Source organism: Bathycoccus prasinos, assembly GCF_002220235.1.
Source record: "Bathycoccus prasinos genomic : Chromosome_1".
NCBI lineage: Eukaryota > Viridiplantae > Chlorophyta > Mamiellophyceae > Mamiellales > Bathycoccaceae > Bathycoccus > Bathycoccus prasinos.
In genome coordinates, this window is record NC_024008.1 from 1,210,065 (window position 1) to 1,235,037 (window position 24,973).

Below are 24,973 nucleotides of genomic sequence, written 5' to 3' on the forward strand. Positions count from 1 at the left end.
TCGTGAGGTGAAAATCTTTTTTCTAGTGTAGTAAGGAAAATCGTGCGGGAGCTTTTTAAGAGGGGAAATCAACTTCACAAATAATAAATAGCACGTAAATACAACAGTTAGAATCTACAAATATAAATAACAGTACATTTTGATCGTTTTCTCGTTTTGACTTCTACTCGGCTGCTGCGTGCCCTTCTTGTTCTTCATCTAATACCGCGGCGGCGGCGGAGGCTTCATTTACGCTTCTCTCTCGTTTCTCTAGCGCGCGGTGCGCTTCGATGTCGTCGATTTTAATGGCTAAAGCGATGGATTCTGAAAGCGGGGCACCGTCTCCTTTTGTCGTCGGTGGGTTTTCGATGACGTAGACGTTCATTCGAGCTCTGATGCTCTGATGTTGTTGGGATGCGAGGCCTTGTTCGACGTCGGCCCCACCGTCGGCGAGAGAACTCAGAGTGGAGGTGGAAGATTCCTCCGCGGGGGCGGATTTTGACATCACGCCTCGAGCGGATAATTCGATAGAATCCACAGATGTGGACGATCGAGAGGCTCCGCCAGAGTCGGACGATTGGTCCGATGCTATTCCGGCGACCACGACGTCATCATCATTTCTAGTTCGGTGAAGAAATTCTCTTTCGATTTTTGAAGCCGCCGATACCTCGGCGACGTAAATGTCCGGAAGATACGTGAGACCTTCTCGCGGATGTACGCCCATTTCTGCGGCTCGAACTGAAGCATCGAACCCAAAAGGATCGAACCCATTCGCCGGGAAAGACGTCGTGTACGTCTGGTCTTTTGGCCTGAAGAGAATGAGCAAGAAACACCACAGCATCATATCGATAAACTCCGAGAAGAATAATTGCACCCAAGCGTGGTCGCGTTCGAAATACGTGGAAAGAATCTGGTTCATAATTTTGAGTCCACAAAACACAATAAACGCGACGTAAAATGTCTGGTACATTCGTTCTTTCGTTCTCACGGGCGCTCTGGCAACTTCTTCCTCGGTTGCCCCAGATCGTCGAAAAATCTCGAGTTGCTCGTGCAACGTTCGTATGGTTTTCGAGCTCACATACAATGTCATTGATATGACGCCACAATACGTCAAAGCGTAAACGAAATAGACCGTTCGTATGCCTAAATTCATCTGACCGACTAGATTAGTTGTGAATATCATAAACATAGTCACACCACCGATGATCTTCCGCTCTCTCGACGCTCGATTTGACGTCACTCGCCAACCGCCGCCGATGGCGAGTAACAACGTCCAAAACGTCATTTCCTTCAAACTCGAACAGATGATAACGCCATGATAAAAAGAATCATTTACAGTCCCATTTATGTCGATGTAATTGAAATGATTAAAGGATATACTCACATGTATCATTCGCATAACTTGCGTCGTCCACATTGCGTAGTGCAACGCGGATATGACGGATTGACTGCGATATATAGCGCACATCGACATCGTGTGCGTCAATTGCAACATGAAGAAAATCACGTAACACAACAAAATGTACAAAAAGACGCTCACTACTGGTTGCCACTCGGTGCTTAAGTGGTGTTTCCCACCGTTTAAAGTCTCGTATGCGACGTCTATTTCAATCGTTGTACCTTTTGAATCGCACGTGAAAAAGGCGATGTCGTACACTTTCTTTTCGTTCACTTTGATTTGCATCGGCGCGTATTCTTTTTCAAACACCACATTCCCGTCATCACCATCGCCATACGCGCCGCCAGTGAGTAAACTTCTTCTCCTACCGCTTCTCCTTCGTCGTTCTCCTATCGCCTCCTCTTCTTCTTCCTCCTCCTCCTCCTCCTCCTCTCCGGCGAACGCCACGAATCGACACGCGTTCGTCTCGTTCAACTTCCCCACGCTCACTTCGCACCAAGCGCCGTTCGCATCGCTTGCAGATGCCTCGTTCGCCAAGTTTGCGTTTTCATTCAAAGGACACAAACTCAGGTAGACTTTTGGAAGCCGCGCGGGCGTCGCGGAGTCTTCTCCGCCTAAAATTTTCATTTTTAATTTCTGAAACGTCATCGAGCTCGATTTCGAGTCGAATCCAAAGGTGTCAAACATATCGTGCTTCTGCGTTTGCGAGGAGAGAGAAATCGTGGTGGATTCTTTCATCGCGTGTGCTTTCTGACACACGTGATGAAACGCGATGAAGATGAACAAAAACCACGAGAGCAAAGGTAAAGCTTTACGCGACGACGCGAACATATCTCTCGATCTCTGACTTTTTTTTCGTCAGCAGAGAGATTTTGCACTGAAATCTCTTCTCCCGAACGCGAAAAACTTTACCGCGTCTTTCGGACGACGACTTGGTGCGCTCTGTTTGAACAACGAAAGCGCAAATTCGCGTCTGGTCTTTCGTGCGCTCTTTTCGTAGCGCGATACTTCCGCGCAAAGGTTTCTTTTTCAGGAGTGCGACAGTTTTATTCTTTTTCTGTAGTTTTTGGTATCTTCTTTTACAGTTACAGGAGAGATGGATTTTAGATATTTTTCAACGCCTCTTTGTTTTGCGCTTGACTGCCATTTTTTCAATGTCTTTACTTTTTTTTCCTCTTCCTATCTGATCGCATCACACATGCGATGCGTTATTCTTCAACCTCACGCGACTCTCTTTTACAGTCTCGCGCACTGATAATACCATGGGACGAAGAAAGAATCCACATCCGAAAAGAGCGGTGAACGCGAGGACGGTTTTGAAGGGAGAGAAAGAAGAACCTTTGGTGTTGTGTTCGAGAATTCCTGACGAGGATGATGATTTCGAGGCAAATCATCATCAGATACAAAAAGAAGAAGAAGAAGAAGAAGAAGAAGAGATAACTGTTAGGAAAGGAGCGAAGAGAAAGAGAGGGCACGAGTGCGATGTGTGCGAGAAGGTGTTTCGATATCCATCCTACTTGGCCAAACACATGCGTACGCATACGAAAGAGAAACCGTACAAATGCGATGTTTGCGAGAAGCGTTTTCGTTATTCTAATGGTTTAAAATACCACACGCGCATTCACACGAACGAGAAACCGTACGAGTGCGATTTTTGTGATAAAGCTTTTCGTGATTCTAGTAGTTTGACAAAGCACATGCGTATTCACACGAACGAGAAACCGTACAAATGCGATGTTTGCGAGAAGAGGTATCGTTACGCTCAAAGTTTAAGGTACCACATGCGCACTCAACATTAGCTCATTTGTAGTTCTAAGTATACACATACACATCACAGTACTACTGTTAAAAAGTCGTCTCGAGTTCTGGTTTCGGCATTAACTTCGCGTGTAAACGCTTGGCCACGTCCGAGGCTATGCCTTGATTGGTCATCATCGCTAAGCTTTTCTCCTTGGACGAGCGCGAGTTCACGGAGACTTGTTGGAACGCTCGATTGGTCGTTTGGAAGGTGTTTTTGATACTCTTGTCGCCTAAACAGACCTGACTGGAGCCTCGGTAGGTTTCTTTACTCGATGCGCTCATGGAGGTGAACCCGAAACGACGACCGACGACGTTTTCGGTGAACTGTTTTGGGCGATTGCGCGCCGCCCATGGGTGGTATTTTTGAAGCGGCTTGGACGTCGTTTTCTTCGCGGGTGCGGCAAAACACGCTTTTTGCGCGGTTTTTGATGTCGTTTCCGAAACGAAACGCGGTTTGTGCCCGTACGAATTTATCGCCTTGTATCCTGTCTTTGGTATGTGGTGCGCGATGGCGACGAGACGGCCGTTGCGGAGTTCCAAAGACGCTGAAGAACCGGTTCGGGAGGCGCTGCTATAAATAGAATACAAACAAAATAACGCGAGGTCAGCGAATGTATATATAGTCCAATCGTCAAAGGGAGACGGGAAGAGAGAAAGAGAGAAAGAAAGAGAAAGAAACGAAGCGATGCCGAACAATGTGGTCTGTAGATTATCACGCGCGTACCTTTTCGTGGGTGTTTGCGTGAGTTGCGTCATGTCGCGCTCTGAATAAAAAAGAAGAGATTTTCTTCTTTCAAAATTCAAAATTCTTCTCGTTCACGCAAAGTTGGCAACACGCGCATGCTTCGTGTTTCTTCCGATGCGGCGCTTTCAATCCGTGCGCGCACTTGGTGTGGAAAATATGCGGCGAGCGAGGATTTATGCACGTGCGATATTCCATTTGCCAAGGTAAAACAGAAGTCCCTTGACCTTCATCCATCTCTTCTCCGATTGAGAGAACGACGCGCTCGTCGCAATAGGCACATTTGAAAGCATTTCCTGCTCCTCCATGGATTTTTTGCACGCACGCTTCGCACTTCTTCGTCTCGTTGAGTTCGTGATACGTCTCTGCGAGAATAAAATAGACCGTTTGCTTGACGCGCTCGCTCTTCTCGTTGTCGCCGTTTTCTAACTCCTCGCGTTTCAGCAACGCTTCCCCGATGGCGACGGTTTTCAAATTAGACGCTCTCTTCTTTTCGAGGTAGGAATCATCTTTTGCTAAGAAATGCGCGCGCTCGCTCGGTTCGCGAGGCGTGGTATTGTTTTTACCGAAATATTCTCGCGACGACTTTAAGTGCTCGAGCCAAACGCACACTTCGAGACTTTCGTGAATATCCGCGTGAAACAAACGATAGTAGTAATACATCGTCGTCGTTTCGTTGGTAGCATTCTCCTTCTTCTGCTTCTCTGCGACTAGCTTTGCAAACTCGACGGCTTGCTGAATTGCAATCGACGCCGACGAAAAGTTCCCCGTGTGCAAGTGCGCGGAACATATCCGTCGACACGCCTCCGCGGCTAAGAACGGACACTTACATCTCACGGCGTCTTCGCGAGCGTCGTAAAAATTTTCCAAAGCGATTTTCGTGCTCCTCTTGGCGCCGCGAAGCGCGCACGTACCCAAAGCTAAACGCGCCAACGCTCGCGCGCGCGCTTTCTTTGCCTTTCTGGCTTCTTCGGAATCGCTATTACTATCACCTTCGTTACTACTGCCTTCTAAAAATTCCGAGCGCATGACAATTCTCGCCGCCGCTTCGCACGTCTCCAAATGCTGATCGAACGTAACGTCTCGCCACCCATCTTCCCGTTTAATTTCTCCATATGAATCGATTTCGTTCGCAAACAATATGAGCGAAATCCACAACGCGTCGCCGCTACTTTTCGCATCGCCACATCTTTTCGCGAATTTCGTCAAATGTTTCACCGCTTGGAACAAACTCGTCGACGCTTGGAACGTGCCGTCCCAGTTCACAGTCGCTTCGCGCACTTCCTCGTTCGCTCGTCGAGTGTTTTCCAACAACTCGGGCGATGGAACGCACGTTTTCTTGTGCTCGTTCCACTCGCTCTTTTGACACTCTTGGGAGCAGTAGCACGTTTGTCGACACCTCGCGCATCGCAACGCGTTGGCTATTTTCACGCCGCAGTTGGAGCAACATTTATTGGTATCACCTTTTGTAGCGTCGCTCGCACTCTTTCCTACATCCTCATCCTCGTCGTCGTCGTGACTCGAATTCACGCTCTGTCGACTACTCCTGGGTGTTTTTGGAGTCAACGAGGGCGTCATTAACACGGACTCGCCGCCGCTATTCTTCAAAGAAGAAGAAGACCCATCGTCCTTATTCGTCTCCCCTAACAACGCCAACGCGCTTCGATACACCTCTCGCAACACGAACGCGCCGGTGAAGGTGACTGGTTTGACTATAAACGTCGCCATCATCGCCGCGAACTTTACCGTCGTCCCGTTTGTTGTGCGCCTCGCTCTTTTCTCTTCTTCTTCATCTTCTTCCTCTTCTTCTTCTTCGCTACTCACTCCTTCTTTCCTCTTCTTCTTCTTCTTCGCGACGACTGAACGCTCCGCCATACTCCGCGCCACCCCGAGCGCGGCTAACCCGACAACCATACCTTGCACGTTCGTTTTCGTGCTGATTGGTTTCTTGCCGTTTTTATTCGGGAGTAAACGCATGCTCCCACTCGCCAAACCTGATATCGCTCGCACGCTGTTCGCGCTTCGTTCTATCGCGTGCGCTTGTTTCTCGCGGATTTTTTGTGCAGTTTTTCGTTGCTTCCTCTTTTGTCTGTTGGTGTTGTTGGTGTTGTTCTCGTCTGCCGCATCGTCGTCGTTCTGCTTTCGTCCGCGGAGATTGAGTTTCGAAAGAAATCCTTTCATCTCTTCTCGCGCGCTCGGGAGAAGAAACGTTCACGTCGTCGTCGTTGAAGAGAAGGCTCGCGATGATGATTTTCCTCGCGCTTTACTCGCACGCACAACTCCTCCTCACTCAGCGCGAGAAAAAGCCCAACGAAAAACAGTCAAACGAGTGCGTTGTTGTTTGGCGAGAAGACAGAGAGACCTTTCCGGAGAACGGTGCGTTCCGAATGAAAGACACGCACGCACACAACAACAACAACAACACCAAACAGATTCCGGATAAAATCCCAACGGCGGGGAAAAATGTTTGACGAGTTTTTTCCTCAGACTAAAAAAAGTCAAACGCACTCTGTCGTCTCGCGCACGAATGAAGAACCACACGAGAGACCTTCTGAAACCTTCAGCAGTATCGCGCGTTGTGCGAGGACGAATGGGTGAGCGGTACGCGTTGCGAGAGAAGAGATCATCCGCCGAATGCGAGTGAGAACAGGTACACCTTGACCCCGGGGGCCAATCGCATCGGGAGATGATGCGAAACTACGAGTACCTAGAAGAGCTCTGATTCGTGCGTTCAGAGAGCGAGAGGGTCTTAAAAACATTTAACTCGATATACTCATGGGTGCGGGGAAGTCCAAGCTCGCTCTGGAACGCGTTTTAATCGCGAGGTGCGTCGAAGACTTTGAACACCAACGACTTGAACACCAACACCCTTTCCTAATAAGAAAGGATGGAACTGGAAATACTGTCGTATTCGCGAAAAGTCAAAGCAGCGGGAAAGGCGCGTTTTTCGCGTGGAACATGGAAGCGCAATCAAAGAGACCAATAAAACCAGCATTTCTGTCCTCGTCGTCGTCGATATTAGGGGGAAGCGAAGAGGACATTTTCAGCGTAGCGCCTTACGCGGCGGCGGATATTAGGAACGAACGGAGAGCGAGACGACCGAAAGGTTTTCAACATCATCATCAAAAACAACAACACAACGGCAACGATACTACTGGCGGCGAGAAGAAAGAGGAAGAGACGGAAAATCCTGAAGACGAGAGCGAGAAGAAGAGCACGAATGCGACGAGAAAACAGCTCGGGTCGCTGGATGAAAAGTCTGTCGTTTTATCCGTCGCGGGCGAAGCGGGACCAAACGTAAAAATTCGCGCCCAGTTTATCGGGAACGAGACGAACGGCATGCGAGACGCGCAAGTCGTCGCGAACGCGATACCCTCGTCGTTTTTTGTCGGGCGGAATTTGAAAGATCGGGTGGAAGTGTTCGCCGAGCGGTCGAGGTTGGTGGTTGTTGGGATAGACGAAGAGGACGAGTACGAGGACGGAAACGATGTAAAGCGCGAGAGGAGGATAAAGAAGAAAGGAGACGCGATAAGAAACGCAGTGAACATACTCGACGACGAGATGGTAGCCGGGGTTAAGTTTATGCCACCACCACCACCGAAAAGAGAAGAAGAAGAAGAAGAGAAACAAAAAGCGAATACTCTGAACAACAAGGAAAAACGGGAACGGCTTAAAACGTACGCCACGGTGCGAGTGACGCCGACAAAATCGAGCGTTCAAGCGACGGTCTCGAATGGGTACGCGCCCGTGCACTCGTTAATTTCACGCGTGTGTTCGTTATCGTCGACGATGGTGACCCCGCCGAGTTTTGACGAACAATTGGTGTTGCACTCGAACGTTTCCAACGGGACAAAAAAAGCGCTTCTCTCGTGTAGAGCCGAAAAGGACGTGTTGGAAAACAACGCGGGCAAGATTCGTTTCGCGCAACGCCTATCGATTGACTCGAACGGAAACAGCGCGAAAAGCATTCGAGCGAGCTTGTCGCACACGACGAGTAGTGTCGCAGATGATACTTCTCCACCGGATCCGGAGGAAACACCGGAAGAAATCCTGTCGTCGAAAGGGAAAAAGACGCGAACGCACACGACGGCGACCGTCAATCTTCGAGAAAAGAAGAGCCGAGGAAGAATAAAGCCCGGTGAAATCGTCGAGTCTCACCAGCAGCAACGATTTGAAAAACACCGAGCGTGTACGTTCGCGCTTCGACGCGCAGACCCACAGAAAGGCTCGACGCTTTCTTTCGAGCTCGCCAAACAGCTTAAAGATTCCGCCTTTCGTCCTAAGCTGAACGTGGCAAAACAGTTTTTCCTCGCGCGTACCAACGACGACGACGTAAACGACCATCACCACCACCAACAACAAACGTACAAACTTTCGTGCACCGTAACCAGTCGTCTCGTCGAAGCCGAACTCGCTCGAAAGTTCAAGCTCACCGATTCCATCGAAGGCGAAATAGTCGTCGGGGCGAAACTTCTCGCCTCGAGACACTACGCCTACGGTTTTTGGAACGCCAATCATCATCATCACCACAACCACGCGCAGGTGACCACCAGAGACGCAATGGTTGGCGTGTATTTCGGTTCCTGTAAAGATATTTTATAACAGTAGAGAGTTTAGGCGAATTTAGCGTAGCGTAGTATTTGCGATTATTTTAGTAAAAATGTACCACCAGAGAGGCAACTCCTTACTTGAATCGTCACACATTTTCGCATTCGCGACACATTCGCAACGACGCAAAGCATCGCATTCAGAGAGGAGGAAAGCGTCTCAACGACGACGACGACGAAAAGAGCGTTGAGAGGTAAACGACGACGCGTGTAGGAGGGAGATGCACGAGATGGGTGTTGTTGTTTTCTAGCCGCTCTTTTGCCTCACGTTTGAGTAAAAATGAGCGCAGACGAAGCTGCGGATTTTGCGCGTCGGCGGGAGGATGCAGACGAAGAGGAAGAGCAAAAGAGAAGCGTGACGCCGAACTTTTCGTTCAGATCGTTCTTCGAGAAATCGGACGCCACCGAAAATGAGAAGACGAAGAAGAAAAACGCGTTTCAAAAGTTCATGGCGTTCGAACCAGAATCGGTCACCAAAGACGAGGAGGAGGACGATATGGAGGATTTTGAGGAAAACCACCCGAACGGATGCTCGCCAAACTTGAAACGACTGGAAAAGTTGTTCAGAGAAGAAGCAGAATTAAAAGACAACGGGGAGGAAGAAGTAGAGGAGAAGAAAAAGAAAGGCGGCTTCGGCGGCGGCGGCGGGTTTTCGCTGTTTCAATTCGGGACGGACCGCTACGGCGAGAATCCCGCGGATTATTTGTTTGACGATTTGGGCGGGTTCGTGCCGCCGAGAGGCGCGAAGTGGGTGTCGACGAGTGCGGAAGAAGTGCAAGATAGTGGTGGCGGAGAAGGCGGCGAGAAGAAGAGCGAAAAAACAGAAAAGTCAACGATTGAGACGGTTTTAGAGAGGACGAAAGGGACGAACGCGTCGAAGAAGTTACCGGGCGGGATCGTCTTGCGAGCGCCGTCAAATGTCATCATGGCAAAAGACGAGAAAGGAAGAACGCTGCCAGTGTTGCCGGAAAAGATGGACGACGAGACGCTCATGAGGACGACGCACTCGAGAGATCCTTCTGAAATTCCCGAGGACGTCTTGCTCGCGCTCGAGGAAGAGGCCAAGGAAGAGGCGCAGAAGACGACGATGATGAAGAAAGAAGGAGGAGAAGTAGAAACCGCGCAAAAATTAGGAGCTCCGACGCCAACACCGACGCCGACGTCGACGCCGATAAAGAAAGAAGGTGGAAGTAGCAACTTCAGAAAGAAACAAGATTTGAAGAAAGTCTCCGGTGTGACTATCCCTTCGTCCATGTGGGAAATTGTCGAGTTTAATCGCGCGATGATTCGAGTGATGACTATGCTCATGAAAGAGTTGAAACCGTTGGGTGTTGAAGGTATGACGATATTTGACCCAATCGCGGGTATTATGCTGTGGAGAGAACAACGCGCGGAGGCGAGATTGAAGAAGACGTCGAAACAGTATTTATACGGCGACGACGAAGATGAAATGCACGACGAGGCGTTGTTTTTTGACAACAATAACAACAACGCCAACGCGAGTGGTAACGCTAGCGTTAACAATATCTCCGTCAGAAGAGACGGAGAAGTATCGCTGGAAGCTATGGAAGAATTAAAACCTGCGTTACGACACGCGTCTGCCGCGTACGGAACGCTTTCTGCTTTGCTCATGAACGCTTCGAATAAGGAAAAGTTTGCGACGTTTGCGAAACACGTAGAGATTCAAAACGAGAAAGATCCGGACGTTTTGCACGACAAAATTACGGAAACTGCAGCAAAACACGCGAATGTTTCGCCCGAAGATATATTAGTCGCCGATTGGGAAACGCTACAATTCTCTCCGGCATCTTACGTCGCCGTCGACCGAAACGAGAAATTGGTGGTCTTAGCCATTCGAGGTACCGCGAATGGAAGTGATTTCATCACGGATGCGTGTTCGACGTCTGTGCCTTTCCTCGGAGGGTTCGCGCACAGCGGCGTCGTCATGTCTGCGTGGCAAATTATCTCCACGAGATTGCCGCAAATGACGAGAGCGTGTTACGAAAATCCAGATTTCAAAGTGTTACTCACCGGGCACTCTATGGGTGCAGCTGTCGCCGTGTGCGTCGCCATGCTTTTACGATCTGGTGACGTTGATGTCATAAGCGCCGCGCAAAAAGGTGTCGAGGGTTTACCAAACAGCGAAGGCGCTATTGCGTCTGTCATGCATAACTGCACGGTCGTTTCCTTCGCCTCGCCGGCGGTGGTTACTTTGGATTTATCGTTGAAGTGTCAAGACTACGTGACGTCGGTTGTCGCTGGGAAAGATGTCATTCCGAGGTTATGTTATGCCTCCGTGCGCCGACTTCTGAGACGGTTAAATGCCGCCTCTCCCGCGCAACCAATGCTGAAGTCCATCGGAGGCGCATTTCGTGAAGTTGCCAACGGATTACAAAATTCAAGCAGAAGCAATAGCATTAGCGAAACCACTAGCGAACAAATAGAGCTGACGAATAGAAATAGCAACGGCGAAGCTAATAAAACCGACGGCGGCGAGGTAGACGAAAGTGCCGACGATGCGACGACGACGAACGGTGGTACCGAAGGTGCGGAAAAATCGAAGAAGAGAGATTCGGATCAAACAAGCTGGCAAGATTTAGGCGACCAGAGCGGATTGGAACTTCGCGATCATTCGGGAAGCGATTTCCTCGTGCAACCAGGACGCGTGATTCACTTGCGCCGACTGTCCAGCCAACGTCCTGTGGCGCAACCGAAACACGCGACAGCGTTCACGGACATTCCTTTAAGCACGAGAATGATGACCGATCACATACCGATGGTGTACGAATCCGCGATTTTAGAGATTTGCGAACGAATGAAAGCGGAACGAATGGAAACTATGCACGAAGTGGCCAACAGGTTCCGTCGCGTGACGAGCGTCGACTTGATGAATTCGCCCTCGCGGCATCATCCAACGCGAGGAGTGCTTTCACCCGGTTCAGAGTTCAAACGAAGCGTCGCAGAAGGCGCAAAAAACAAGAAAGAGAAACAATCAATGCTCGCCAACGCTGCGCCTCGCTTCGGAGAAGAAGAAGAGAAGGAGAGAAGGCAACGAATGCTTTTTTCTTCCGCCGCCGAAAAGACGACGACTTCAAAAACGGAGGAAACCACCCAAACGTCCAACAGTAAAGGCTGGCAAGTCGTCCGAAACTTCTTCTCGACCATGATGTCAGACTCGCCAACGGGAGACTACGATAAAAGTCCCACCCGAAGCGACGACGAGAATACGCTCCTCGACGGCGACGACCCCAACGACAAAGACGACAAAGGGCAAATCGTCGACGAATTCCACGCCGCCGCCGCTTCTGCCGCGTATAATAGCGCACAGCGATAGGATTTTAATACTACCATTTATTAAAACTTTTGCAACAGTTTTGCTTCATTTTCGTCAGAAAAAAAGAAGAAGGATGACATTACCGACACCAACGACCACCACTTCCTTTCGACTTCCGTTTACCGTCGTTTCGGTGACGAGCGAGGTATTACATACTACTACTAATGAGTATCATCAGGAGTGCACCTCCTGCTGTGTTTTCTACTCTTTTTCTCGTCTTTCTCGTCTCGCGTTTACCCGTCGTTTCGTTCGTTGTATCAACGGGGAATTTGGAAAATTATTCAAAAATGTTGACTTTTGTGTTACGTTTTGCGCGTTACGATGACTCACTCTTTTTTGTGTTCTTCTTGTTGTTATTATTATTACTACTACTAGGATGAAAACGCTAAAGCGGCGAATCTGGAGGAGCGTTTATCGCCGGCTTTGGATGGTGAAACATCAACAACGACAGAGATGACGCAAAATTCTTCACCTCTGACGACGACGACCGAAAACGAGGACCCAAAGAAGAAAACAACGGGAGGAGCATCAACATCCGCAGGGTGGTGCTCGAGAAAAAATCCGACTCAAAACGAAAAACAAACGCTGATATTGAAACTTGTGAACAAAAAAGCGACGGTACATCGGCTGTTGCTCACCTCGCACGCGTATAAAATCGCCTCTAAAGTACACGTCTCGGCGGTAACGGTGAACGAAAAGACCGGTACAGAAGAGACGAAGAAGCTCGGGTACGTGTCGTTTACGGAGAACAGAGAGAGTAATTTTTACGCGAGAGAGTTGAAGACGATACATTTAGTGGCAGAGAACTGCGTTGGGTTGAAGCTAGAGTTTGACGAGGCGTACGTGAACGAGAAGAACGAACACAAGCAGATTGGCATCGCGAAGATTCAGATTATCGGGATGACGCTCGAGCAAAAAATGGCCAACGCCAACAACGCCAACAACAGTCTTTTTGCAGCGGCCGCGAGAACACCGGAGGCGAAAATTGTGAATTCAAACGCACGCTCGATGCATCTGTCGTCCTCGTTTACCACCACGACGCGAAAAAACAACGCGACGACGAATACCACGTTCACGTCGCCGCCGATGTTTGAAAACGCGCCGTGCGACGCGAAAACGGCCAGACGAATCCAAGAGACGCAAGCGTTGAAACAAAAAGCAGTGGAAGTGGAAGATTACGACGAAGCGAAGCGATTGAGAGACGTGATGAGTCGTTTGCGTAAGTTTGGTGCCGCGGTAGCTGCACTCGAAGCGAAGAAAATGAACGCGGTCAGGTTGGAAGATTACGACACGGCGAAAACGTTAAAAGCTGAAATTGAAAAGATGGATTTCGACGCGTTTGAGAAAAGCACGACGACGACGCATCAAAATAACAACAACAATAATAGCGCGGCGAGTAGTCCAATCTTAGGCATGCGCGTGAAAAACGACGAGAATGGAAACGAGATCGTCGTTAATGCGACTAATAAGTCGTTCGATTTTGACCCAGACGACGGCGGCGCGAAAGGGAAGAGTGTTGCCGCGCAGTTTCCGCTTTCCGAAAACACAAACACGCGGCCCGACGACGCCAGCGCTATTGGGTTATCGAACGATGAAATCCCTGCACGCGCGAGTGGTCGCGCAAAGTCTCCGCCGACGTCGCCAGGTTTACAAAGTGGGAACAGCGACGGCGACGGCGGATCTTCTTTCACTCCAGTCAGTAGATTTTCCTCTCTTGGATCGGAAATAATGAAGAACGGGGAGAACAGCACTCCTCAGACAACCACCGCCGAGGAGGAGGAAGAAACGTTGCAACTCTCCGCGAGCGAAGAAAGAGACATGGAACCGATGTTCGCTATATTTAGCGCGGATGTAGTTGCGAGACTCATCAAAAGCGAACGATGGCGCACGCGAGACGCCGCTTTGACTGAAATGAACACGGTTCTACTCAGTGCAAAAAGTGTTACCGTGGAGGATACGAATCAATTCTTCGTCTCGGTCTGTCGCGTTCTGGCGCAAAAGTGTCTTTGCGACAAAATAGCATCGGCGTTCATTCGCGCGTGCGAAACGCTCCGAATTCTGTGCACGTTTTGTTGCGAAAAAACAAACTTTAACGCCAAAAGTAGCGGTGGCACCAACGTCTCGGCCGTTCTTTCCATTGAAGTTGTGCCTTTCCTGCTCGAACGTTTAGCCGAAGCGCACGCGCGGGCGAGAGATGCGGCGAAAGAAACGCTCGCGCACGTTGCCTCCACGGTGGAAAAACAGCACGAATCGTTCATCATTTTAGAGAAGATAGTCGAAGCGCAAAAGAAGAAAGTCGGTAGCTCTGGAGGGAAAGGGAAAGGGTCCTCTGGTCGCTCGTCCTCGTCGTCGTCTTCGATCGTTTCGTCTGCCTCGTCAAAACCAGTCGCCCCGCGCGCGATGGTCAAGCGCTTAGAAACGCTCGGCTTGATTTGCTCTAGTTTCGGTATGAACACGTCTCACGGTGTGCACGCGGTCAACGCTGCGTCTAAAGCGTTGACGTTTTGTTGTGAAAACTTGGAAAACAATTCTGGCGAGGTAAGGAAAGCCGCGGTAGAATCGTTGGCGTTCATCGGGACGTTTACCGGTAGGAGCAAAGTGCGCGATAAGCTACCGAAAACGTTGAAGAGTTCAATTCGCGACGCCGTCGAACGCGCGGTAGATGCAAAAGTATCATCAGTCGAGGATAAAAATAAGAATAACGACGACGAAGTAATCATCGATTTGAAAAAGAAACCGAGTGAATCGGCGACGAAGAATCAAACGAGTAGTAGTAGAGTAGCGGTAGAAAAAGAAGCGGCTTCGAAAGTATTCGAAGCGCCGTCAAACTCGTTTGAGTTTAAGAAGAAGAGCGCCGCGAGTGAAACCGATAAAGCGATATTCTCTCGTCCGCGCGAAGGAGAAAAACAACCCGAAGTCGATTCTGAAGATGACTCCGATGATGATTCCAACGACGACGACGAAGACGAAGACGATTACCCGTCCATCGAAGAACTCCAACGCGAACTCTCCGCGCTCTCCGTCACCAAAGGCACCCGCCATCCAGACTACGCGCGCGTTCTCGTCGACCTCGCCGCCGCGAAATCCGACCAAGAAGACTACCTCGGCGCGGTCCCTTTATACGAACAAGCCTTGCGCATCCAAGAAAACGCCCTTGGCGACGACCATCCGAGTTCCGTTCAAACGCTCACCGACTTGGCGATTTGCAGATTAGATTTAGGCGAAACTAATAAAGGGAAGCCGTTGTTAGAACGCGCGTTGGTTCTGCAAAAGCAACAATTAGGCGACGACCACGCGGACGTCATCGCCATACGAGAGGTTTTGATGAGCTTGTAAGAGTAGTAGTAAAAGATATATATATGATGTTATTATTATTATTATTATTATTATTATACATGTGATGAGAAAAAAGACTTGAAAAAAGACGTTTCTTTCCTCATTCTTTTTCCTTCAAGAAGAGTGAGATGCACTTTCATCACTGATGTTGTCGTCGTCTTCTCGAAGTCATCGCGCGCTGGTTTCTTTCGTCGGGAGTCGTCGCTTTTTTGTCTGCAGCGCGTCTTCGTCGTCGTTATCAGCCTCCTCTTTTCGAAGACCTTTAACGACTTTGAACGACAACAACAAAAACAACGACTCCGATGAGAATAAAATTGCACAGTTGCGGGAAGATTTCCGTCACTGCGCCGCGACGTTACGCCAAAACGATTACGAAACCTACCTGTGCACGAACGCCATCGACGCCTCGAGACGCGCCGGACCGTTAGCGTTGAGAGCGTTGAACTGCGAAACCGCCGGGATTGGCACGCATTCAGGAGGAGAAGAGAATAAAGATATCGCGCTTGTAAAGTTGCGATGGTGGATGGACCATTTGGAAAGCATGTTTACACCAACAACAAGGAGGAAAAAATCGCGCGTTCCGGAACATCCGATCGCGAGATGTATAAACGCGGTCGCGACGCACGCGAAAGAAGTCATGGGATCCGATCCTTCGTTTAACGAGACGAGATACGTGACGTGGATTAAAAGAGCGATCGAAGCACGAATGGAGGACGTGGAGAAAGGATCGAACGCGTTCGACGCGACGAAGGATTTAGAACTGTTCGCGAGAGAAACGCACGGGAATTTTTTGTTGGTGACTTTAGACTGCGAGAATATTCGGTCGATGGCGAGCGATCACGTGGCGTCGCACTTAGGGACCGCGATTGGGTTGACGAACAGTTTGAGAGGGGCGAAGATAAACGCGAGGAATAGGAAGACGTATTTTCCGATGGATTTGTTAGCGGAGGAGAATTTAAGCGCGGAGACTGTGTACGAAGGTAAAGTCGGAGACGAACGCGTTAAAAACGTGACGCATAAAATCGCGAGCGCCGCAGTCGGGCACTTAGCCGCGGCGAGAAGGAATTTTACGGAGAATAAGTTAGGCGAGAAGTACCCGCACATGGCGAAATTACTGTTGCAAGCGACGACGACGGAGAGGTGGTTGGAAAAGTTGGAAAAATACGATTTCGACGTGTTTCGAGAGGAGTTGCAACGAACGCCGCCGCTGCTGACGCAAGGCAGAGTGTTCGTCCAAGCGTGGAAGAATCAATTTTAGAATAGAAGTAGTAGTGGTAGTGGTAGTGGTAGTGGTAGTTATAGTAGTTGTTTAGGCTAAGTGTAGTAATTCAAGTATTAATATTATTCTAGGACTGTGTTTGGCTAAATCTCTCAAGCGCGCTCTGGCGTTATTAGATGTTGCTCGGATACAACATGCATCTGATCTTACCCCCGATGCTTGTCGGCGGCAAGTTGTGCTTGAACTGCGCGCGAACAACCCCAGACGTCCCGTGTGCTCTCGTCACCTTACCCCACATGGTTCTGTACACCGTCCCTTGTTTCTTCGTGTGCGCCTTGTACACGTAGCACAATTTCTTCCCCAAGTAAAACGAGGTGGAGGATTTGTCCGGAACGTTTTCCAACTTGATCAGAGAGGTGTTTTCGTATTGGTTCGTTCGCGCTCTTTTGTACCCCAAAATGACGCCACGGACGTATAATCTGTTTACAGTTTTCGTTGTTTTTAAAAGAAGAAAGAAGAGAAAGAGTGAGGTCAGAACAAGAAGAAGACAAAGAAGAAGCATTTTGGAAAATGGATGGGGCTTTGTACACCACCGCCGGCTGGAGAAAGAGGGAGAAAAAAAGGAATCTCTCCCGTCGGAATCCTCCTCGAACGGGCCTGTCGCGAACGGCACCTCGCGCAGAAAAAACGCGAAACACACATCTCGCGTCACGTTTTATGCGTTTGCACAGTCATCCATCCTTCGCACCGATCGCGTTCTCCTTTCTCTCTCTCTTTCTCACCCCAACAAAAAATTCGCGCTTTGCGCATCAAAAATCTCATCATCACCATCGTCAAAACGAACGCCGAAGAGAACGACGCGACGCGAAACGAGAAACGCCACCGCATCTCTCCTAAAACCAATAATAAACAACGCGTATAATTATTCGTACCTGCACGGTTGTCTGCTTTCTTTCGGCATATTTTAAAAGTTATGTGTGTGTATTATTATGCGCTAAATTTGTAGTTATTTTATAAGGAAGGAAAATGTGGTTTTCCTGTGGTTTGGTCGTTTCTGCTTTTTACATCGACCGCGTGTGAGAACAAAAAAGCAGCAAAAACGAGGAAAAGAGCGGCAGAAAGCATGGGAGGAGGATACGTGCCACCGCACCTGCGCGCCTCAGACGCGGCAGAATCAACGTCTTCTTTAAGTGGTGGTGGTAATGGTGCCTTTAACAACGACGACAGCGGCGGCTTAGGCCCTTCCGCCGGGGAAAGGTCGAATCATCAACAACATCGTTCGAGAACAACAACGGCGGCTGAGGATAATACCACGACGAACAAAATAAAGACGAAGACAAAATGGCAACCGTCGGAACGCGTTCTAAACCTAACCAAATCACAAATCGAGGACATGAGAGAACGGCTAAACGTTCTCGCGGAAAGCCCGGAAGAAGACACGAACGAGTACGCCCCGATCGAGAGCTTCGAGGACATGAAATTGGACAGAGAGATTGCCTTGTCGATTAAAGCGCACGGGTTCGATAAGCCGACGCCGATACAGGCGCAAGGGATACCGGTGATATTATCCGGGAGCGATGTCCTGGGGTGCGCGGAGACTGGGAGCGGGAAAACAGCCGCGTTTGCGATACCGATGATTCATTACTGCGTGTCGATTTCGGACGCGTACGGCGCGACGAGAAGAGGAGACGGACCGACGGCGATTGTTTTAGCGCCGACGAGAGAGTTGGCGCAACAAATCGAGAAAGAGACGAAAGCGTTTTCGCAAGCGATCGATAAGAGACGCTTTAAGACGACTATCGTCGTTGGTGGGTCGAGCATGAACGAACAGAGAGGCGATTTGAGAAACGGCGTCGAGTGCGTGGTCGCCACGCCGGGGAGGTTGATCGATCACATACACCAAAATAACACCAATTTACGACGCGCGTCGTTTCTAGTCTTGGACGAAGCCGATCGGATGTTAGATATGGGTTTTGAACAACAAATTTTAGAGATTTTAAACGCGACTCCGAAACCGAGGCAAACGTTGTTGTTTAGCGCGACGATGCCGCCGGAAGTTGAAGTTTTAGCCGGAGAGTATTTAGTGAAACCAGTAAAAGTGAAAGTAGGCACAGTCTCGGCGCCAACCTCGAACGTGGCGCAGAGTTTAGAAAAAGTACCGAACGATGTCGCAAAAATCGATCGATTGTGTCGTATGCTCGTGGAGGAGAAGATGGAATCGGTCGCGCACGGCAACGCGCCGCCGATGTCCATCGTGTTTGTCGAACGTAAAGCGAAAGCGGAAGACGTGGCGGATATGTTGAACGCGGAAGGTGTGGCTACGGCGTCTTTACACGGCGGGAGAACGCAAGGCGAACGCGAAGCAGCTTTGAAGGATTTTACCAGAGGCTTGTGTTCCGTCTTGGTCGCTACGGACGTCGCGGCGAGAGGATTGGACGTCAAAGGCGTCCAACACGTCGTGAACATGGACTTGCCGAGGAACTTTGAAGATTACGTCCACAGAATCGGTCGTACCGGACGAAACGGCATGACTGGTAGAGCCACGTCCTTTTACACAGACTCGGACGCTTTCATCGTCTCGCAAATCAAACGCGCTTTACAAGAGCTCGAAAGCGGCAACGCGTTTGCTTTCGCCACCGGTAAAGAAGCCAGAGCGAAAGAAAAAGAAGCGCAAAGAGCGTGGAGGGAAGAGCGAAGCGCCGACCAATCGAAAACAGAAACCGACTCGGGCGGTATCATCTCCGTCGACGACAAGTTCAAATCCATGCTCGTGACGAGTGCCAACGCCGCGACCGGAAATCAATCCGGCGCCGCCGACGACGCCTGGGGAAGCGACGAAGACGACTTTTAATAAGAAAAAGTCCGTCGTCCTGATGAGGATGAGAGAGAAATTATGGTTGTAATATAAATATACGCGAATAAGAAGAAAATTTGAGTTGTTTGTTGGAAAAAGCACAACAGTATCTCGTCGTCACAAACAAACACACCGATACTTAAGAAGTTTTATGAGCACGAAACAACTCGCAGACGGCGCGCAAAAACTCGTCGCCGCTTCGCTCGGCGTCACCACCGTCGTCGCCGCGGGTTGGTTCGTCGCCTCCGGGGCGAGAATCATTCTCAACGCGGGGAATACCAACGGAGATGAGAGAAACGACGACGAACGGAAAAAGTGAGACAAACGCGATGAATACGACGCTGCAGAACACGCCGCACGGTTGGATGGGATTAGGAACGTGGAAATCCTCTCCCGGCGTGACCAAAGACATCGTTTTCGAAGCTTTAGCGTCTGGTTTGTGCCGACACATCGACTCTGCTCCGGTGTACCAGAATCAGAGAGAAGTCGGGGAGGCCATCGAACTTTATGTGAAGGACATAAACGGAGGTAAGCGAGAGGATGTGCACGTGACGTCAAAGTTGATGACGTATTCCTTACCGCCGGAGAAGTTCGAGGAAGAAACGAAGAGGCAGTTGAAAGAGTTGAGGATAGAGAAACTGGATTTGATGTTACTCCAGTGGCCGGTGACGACGAGCGGGTCGATCGAGGCGCAATGGAAAGCGTTGGAGCGTTTGGTGAGGAAAGGTTTGGTGGAAAGAATTGGCGTGTCAAACTTTTCGAGGAAGAAGTTGGAACAGTTGCTGAGGTGTTGCGAAATCAAACCGAGCGTGAACCAAATAGAGTGCCATCCGAACTGGAGGCAAGACGATTTGGTCGAGTTTTGTAAAGAGAACGATATCGTGGTGCAATGTTACGGGCCGTTGGGTTCGGGCGACCAGTTTTCCTCGGACGGTTTAAATCGAAAACGGTCCGGTGCGCCGCCTTTATCGAATCATATAGTTGTAGAGTTAGCGGAGAAGTACGGCGCGACTCCGGCGCAGATATGTCTCAATTGGGCGGTGTTTCATCGAGGTACGGTGCCGTTGCCGAAAACCGTGAACAAAGAAAGGTTGAGAGAAAATAAAGAAGCGCTGGATATTGTCATCTCTTCGGAGGATTTAGCGAAAATAGATAGCATCGAGGAACAGTATCGATTGCAACACGGCTCTTTTCACACCGGACCGACAAAGGAATTTAAAACGCTCGAAGAGTTATGGGACGAGGACGTGTCTTGGGCCGAAGGGCTCGATTTTGAAAAGCCAGACGGCTTTAAACTGCGCAGTAGTGATTAGTTGTAGCTGCTACGTACCCTGGTACACCTAATAATTTACCACACATCTATCTATCTCAAAGGATCGGAATCGTCTAACATGGCAATCATCTTATCGATGATTCTTTTCCCGTCTTCTCGAATGCCCGAGTGCATGTACTCGTTCGTCGCATACACTCGCACGTTCGGACCCATGTAGTTATTGACGACATCCATGGCTAAATCAAAATCGACGAACATGTCGTCCAAATATAACGCGCACGCAGTTTTCGTTTTACACGTTCTCAATTTCTCTAAATCGTACAGTTTCGGCCAATCCGTTCGGTCTTGCAACGCCTGCGCGACGCGCTTCATCGGCTGCAAATAGGACAGTTCGTCGTAAAAGAACGGCAAGACCATCTCGCCGGTGAACAAAACACCATCGTCCCCGTGTTCGGGCGCGACTGGGTCCCAATCGCTCGCTCTTTCTTTTATCGCACGCTCGGCAGCCCAATTTGAACTGTTGTTACCGCCATTCATATAAATAGATTCGTGCATCAACGCGTACAACGGGTTCGAATCAAACGGGTGGAACTTATCGAACGCGTTCATAAACTCATCCGACACTCTTCTTTTTCCATTCTCCTCGCAAATCGCGTTCTCTAACATGTAATGCAGCCTCTCGAACCCACCGGCGGTACCTAACGAAAATCCTAAGGCCTGAACTCCTCTGGCGCTGACGATGTTCCCGTTTAACGTTTTCACCCGTTCCTTGGCGTCGCACAATTTCGCGAGCTCTTTCATAATCTCCTTATCTCTCGGAAATCTCGAATAATACTTCTTCGTTTGCGTCTTCACTCGATCTAATAACTTAACGTACGAGTCTTTCGGATCTTTATTACACAATGGTGGCACCCCGCCAGTCAACAACGCCATATCTATCGCCTCGTTCCCGTACCTGCTCAAATACGTCGTCAAACAGAATCCTCCGAAAGATTGCCCGAGAACGACGTCGTATTTCTTCTCCTCTCCGAGCATTTCTTTCCTAACGAATTCGCAATCTTCCACGATAGAATCCGCTCGATAGTATTGCAACGTCTCGTCTATTGAATTTTCTTCTCTGAGTAACTTTTGTCTTGTCATCGGCGACGAGCGCCCGGTCCCTCGTTGGTCAAGTAATAACACTCGCATGTTCTTCTCCTTCGCCAAGTGTCCAATCCAACCGCCTATTTCTTGCACTCTCGCGCATTCAAATCCAGGCCCGCCTTGTAAATACAGCGCGGTTTTTAATGTCTCTCTTTTCTCAGAAGCTTTATTCGCCGAACTGACGATTTCGCGGACGAATATTTGTATCTTTTCGTTCGTTTTATTGTACTCGAGTTTCGCGTGATGCAACGGAACGGTGAACGAATGGTCGATGATTTCGAGACCAGGGACGGCGAAAGACACTTGATTCAAAGAAGACAACGAAGCGAAATTGGTGGTGGTCATCGCGCCTCTTCTTCTGACGATGTTTTTACCGCCGCTCTTGCAGGAAGGAGTGAATAATAAGAGTCTCGGAATACTTTTTAGAAGAGCGTGATGCATCTTTTTTATGGAGAGAAAACGTCCGTCCTTTTGGCATCAAATCTGCTTTTTTCTTCTATTACAACAGTTTGAAACACTTTTATATAAGTTACTATCCGGTGATGCTGCTTTCGCTTTCGTCGTCTCCATCGTCGACGCTCATGTTTGCCATTTTATCGTCTATGTCGGAAAACTCGGCGCGATCTTTGTGTTCGATTAATCCTTTCACGGAGGCGACCGCGGCCATGGCGGTTTTCACCGTGTCGTCCTCTTCGCGTTGTTCGGCGATGCGTCGAGCTTCTTTCAACTCGGCTCTTAATTCGTCGTATTTTTGCATCAAAGCTTGTCTTCGCGCGGTGAACTGCGACGGAAAGAGCATTGGGAAGTATTTTTGAATGAAGGAGTACACCAACACGTGGCCTAACGGCGTGATGGGGGTGATGAGGATGATGATGAAAGGAATGAAGGTGAACAGATCCAAAAACGTTTGGCGAACGGTTTGGACTTCGCGAGGTTTCAAGGAGGTGCCTAACAAGGCGACGCCGAAAAGGCGGCCGGTGGCGCCTAAATCGGAGAAGAGGAGCTTGAACCCGCGGAAGAGGAACAACGCGCCTTCTTTCAATTTCGACCCGGCGTCGTTGACGGAAGCTTTGAACCGTTCGGTTTGGATTTCCAACGAGAGCGCCGGCGAATCGCCGCCGTCCTGGATGCCTAATCGAGACTTCATATCCGGGATATCCTCCGCGAGTTGCGCCAAAACTTCGTCTTCGATTAAAAATACTTCTTTTCGATCGACTAAACTGACGAGCTTGCGTAACTGCGCGTCCATTTTACCGAACTCGGCGACGAGCAAACCCAATTCACTTAAACTGGCTCGATCGGGCGCTTCGCACGCCTCGTCGTCTAAAGCGACCAAAATTTTCTCCATTTCCGTTTGTAACGTTCGAACGGCAAACACGCGACGCATTAAAGAAACTCGCTCCTCAGACTTTCGGACTTTTTCCGCCAAACGAACGCGAGACAACGAGTCTTTGCCTTCCTTGGCGATCGCGTCTCGTGCTTTCATGACTTCCAGAAACATTTTATCTCGGTCTTGCACTTTCATCAATAAGCGCAAGATGAGTTTTTCCTTCTCCGTTTTCAACGATTTCGGTTTCGGGAGATTCAAGACTACTCCTTGCGCGAGCTTCGCGGTGGACGCGTCTAGCTCGTCCTCTGGGTCGCCACCGTTGAGGCGAACCCAGACGTTTTTGGAATAACTCGCCACGGATTGAATAGCTTGACCCGGCTTTTCTCTCACCGATTTTCTCACTTCCGGTTCTAAAACCTTATTGACGACGTTCTTTACTCTCGGTGATTTCAACGATCGCTCCACGCGTTCGACGGTTCTCACTAACGGTCTGCGAAGTTTTGTGGGAGAAGAGCTCGGTGATTCGCTCGAACCTCCTTCGCCGTATCCTCCCATGCCGTCGCCGCCGGCGTACTCGCCTGGACTTTGCTCGTCGATTGAGTATTCTTTCACGCGTTCCAATCGATCTCTCACCGCTTGCACTTCCGTTCCGAATGCGCACTTCTCCATGAATGTGTTCCCTAGCGCCTCCAACTCTTTGTCGTACTTTTTGACAGTATCGATGACGACCTCCTTGTCCTCTTTCGCCTTGTCCTCGTCGAACGCAATCTCCCACGCGTTATTCTTCTTCGCGGATAAGGCGTCTTCAATATCGTCCTCGTCGTTGGAGGACTTCAAAGACGACGTCAACATCGTCGTCAGGGCGGTCAAAGGCGCGTCCATAAACCCAAGCTTCTCTTGCAACCGCTCGCGACTTTGAAAGATATTCTCCACTTGCTCCAACACCGCTTCAAAGTTGGAACATCTCTTTTCTAAACTCACCACGGTTTCCCCGTCTTGTTGAGAGGATTGGCCGCCGCTCGTATCGGAGTACTCAAACGACCCTTTCAAATCATCCTGCAGAGGCGTCGCGTCGAAATCTTTCAGCTCTTCCAATAAAGTAGCCGCTTCGATGAGTTCTCGATACAAATCTTTCAACGCGACTAAAGAGCTCAACCGAGACACTCTTCGCACGGCGTCTCTCTTCGCCTCTTGGTCGCTCGCGAGAGGCGGGACGCCCGGAATCGCGTACGTTTCGTCCAGCGGTTGCGCGCCTTCCACCTGTTCGATTCCGTTGCTTGTGCTACTGCTATTATTTGCTGTCTCTGCTGAGGTATTCGAGTCCGGAAGAATCGCACGCGTTCGATGTTTATTTTTTCGGTTTCGCAGTTTCGCCTCCGAGACGACGACGATTTGATCTCGTCTCGACGCAGAAAAACTCTCATCACATCCTCTTCCGTCGTAATCTCTCGTCGCGCGAGGACGACTAAGAAACAGAGAAGAAGAAGAAGAAGAACTCGTCGAGCAGTTCGTCCAGGAATTCATTCTGCCGTCGTTTACGCCGCTTCTCGCCGAAGAAGAAGTGAAAGAAGAAGACCAAGAAGTCGCGGTGGTTTTCTCGCGCGCGGAGGAGATCGGCTGCTGACGTGTTTTCGTTCTTCTCGTTAATCTTTTCCGCCGGTAAGAACACGAAACCGAAGAAGGAGAGACAGACGAAGAGTACGAAGAGACAGAAGACGAGGCGCTCCTGTTGCTCGTCCTCGACGCGCTCGTCGAGGCGGTCGTTGTTCCCAACATGGTATTATACGTGATGATGTGTCCTTTCTGTGTCTTAATTTATGTCGTTGGTGCGCTCAAATTACCCCACAAAGAAGAGAAAACCAACGGGTTCTTTTTTGAGGTTTTTGCTTGTTTTTTTTTTGCTTGTTTTTTTTTTCGTCTTCTGCACGAGCGTCTACTTTTTTTTTTCTCCTCCTCC

General features: G+C 49.6%; 12 protein-coding genes across 12 annotated transcripts; 7 read left to right on the forward strand and 5 right to left on the reverse strand.

Annotated features, from left to right (window-relative positions):
• Positions 1–163: 163 nt before the first annotated feature.
• Positions 164–2,209, reverse strand: Bathy01g06660 (hypothetical protein NAEGRDRAFT_79867; the record flags this gene model as incomplete). Its single annotated transcript, XM_007515540.1, has 1 exon — positions 164–2,209. The coding sequence occupies one exon, from the start codon at positions 2,207–2,209 to the stop codon at positions 164–166; it is 2,046 nt and encodes a 681-aa protein (XP_007515602.1).
• A 431-nt stretch (positions 2,210–2,640) lies between these two features.
• Positions 2,641–3,177, forward strand: Bathy01g06670 (the record flags this gene model as incomplete). Its single annotated transcript, XM_007515525.1, has 1 exon — positions 2,641–3,177. The coding sequence occupies one exon, from the start codon at positions 2,641–2,643 to the stop codon at positions 3,175–3,177; it is 537 nt and encodes a 178-aa protein (XP_007515587.1).
• Positions 3,178–3,315: 138 nt separating this feature from the next.
• Bathy01g06680 (predicted protein) lies at positions 3,316–6,101 on the reverse strand (the record flags this gene model as incomplete). Its single annotated transcript, XM_007515692.1, has 3 exons — positions 3,316–3,328; positions 3,366–3,940; positions 3,999–6,101. The coding sequence occupies 3 exons, from the start codon at positions 6,099–6,101 to the stop codon at positions 3,316–3,318; spliced, it is 2,691 nt and encodes an 896-aa protein (XP_007515754.1).
• Positions 6,102–6,695: 594 nt separating this feature from the next.
• On the forward strand, positions 6,696–8,522 carry Bathy01g06690 (unknown protein; the record flags this gene model as incomplete). The annotated part of the gene is made up of 1 exon (XM_007515273.1): positions 6,696–8,522. The coding sequence occupies one exon, from the start codon at positions 6,696–6,698 to the stop codon at positions 8,520–8,522; it is 1,827 nt and encodes a 608-aa protein (XP_007515335.1).
• A 285-nt stretch (positions 8,523–8,807) lies between these two features.
• On the forward strand, positions 8,808–11,861 carry Bathy01g06700 (predicted protein; the record flags this gene model as incomplete). Its single annotated transcript, XM_007515625.1, has 1 exon — positions 8,808–11,861. The coding sequence occupies one exon, from the start codon at positions 8,808–8,810 to the stop codon at positions 11,859–11,861; it is 3,054 nt and encodes a 1,017-aa protein (XP_007515687.1).
• Positions 11,862–12,314: 453 nt separating this feature from the next.
• Bathy01g06710 (tetratricopeptide repeat-containing protein) lies at positions 12,315–15,197 on the forward strand (the record flags this gene model as incomplete). The annotated part of the gene is made up of 1 exon (XM_007515613.1): positions 12,315–15,197. The coding sequence occupies one exon, from the start codon at positions 12,315–12,317 to the stop codon at positions 15,195–15,197; it is 2,883 nt and encodes a 960-aa protein (XP_007515675.1).
• A 145-nt stretch (positions 15,198–15,342) lies between these two features.
• Positions 15,343–16,455, forward strand: Bathy01g06720 (predicted protein; the record flags this gene model as incomplete). Its single annotated transcript, XM_007515239.1, has 1 exon — positions 15,343–16,455. The coding sequence occupies one exon, from the start codon at positions 15,343–15,345 to the stop codon at positions 16,453–16,455; it is 1,113 nt and encodes a 370-aa protein (XP_007515301.1).
• Positions 16,456–16,588: 133 nt separating this feature from the next.
• Positions 16,589–16,978, reverse strand: Bathy01g06730 (predicted protein; the record flags this gene model as incomplete). The annotated part of the gene is made up of 1 exon (XM_007515444.1): positions 16,589–16,978. One exon carries the CDS (start codon positions 16,976–16,978, stop codon positions 16,589–16,591), a length of 390 nt encoding a protein of 129 aa, XP_007515506.1.
• Positions 16,979–17,539: 561 nt separating this feature from the next.
• Bathy01g06740 (predicted protein) lies at positions 17,540–19,267 on the forward strand (the record flags this gene model as incomplete). The annotated part of the gene is made up of 1 exon (XM_007515542.1): positions 17,540–19,267. One exon carries the CDS (start codon positions 17,540–17,542, stop codon positions 19,265–19,267), a length of 1,728 nt encoding a protein of 575 aa, XP_007515604.1.
• Positions 19,268–19,599: 332 nt separating this feature from the next.
• Bathy01g06750 (oxidoreductase) lies at positions 19,600–20,576 on the forward strand (the record flags this gene model as incomplete). The annotated part of the gene is made up of 2 exons (XM_007515406.1): positions 19,600–20,517; positions 20,574–20,576. 2 exons carry the CDS (start codon positions 19,600–19,602, stop codon positions 20,574–20,576), a joined length of 921 nt encoding a protein of 306 aa, XP_007515468.1.
• Positions 20,577–20,633: 57 nt separating this feature from the next.
• Positions 20,634–22,127, reverse strand: Bathy01g06760 (putative prolyl aminopeptidase; the record flags this gene model as incomplete). Its single annotated transcript, XM_007515373.1, has 1 exon — positions 20,634–22,127. The coding sequence occupies one exon, from the start codon at positions 22,125–22,127 to the stop codon at positions 20,634–20,636; it is 1,494 nt and encodes a 497-aa protein (XP_007515435.1).
• A 91-nt stretch (positions 22,128–22,218) lies between these two features.
• Positions 22,219–24,792, reverse strand: Bathy01g06770 (predicted protein; the record flags this gene model as incomplete). The annotated part of the gene is made up of 1 exon (XM_007515620.1): positions 22,219–24,792. One exon carries the CDS (start codon positions 24,790–24,792, stop codon positions 22,219–22,221), a length of 2,574 nt encoding a protein of 857 aa, XP_007515682.1.
• Positions 24,793–24,973: the final 181 nt, after the last annotated feature.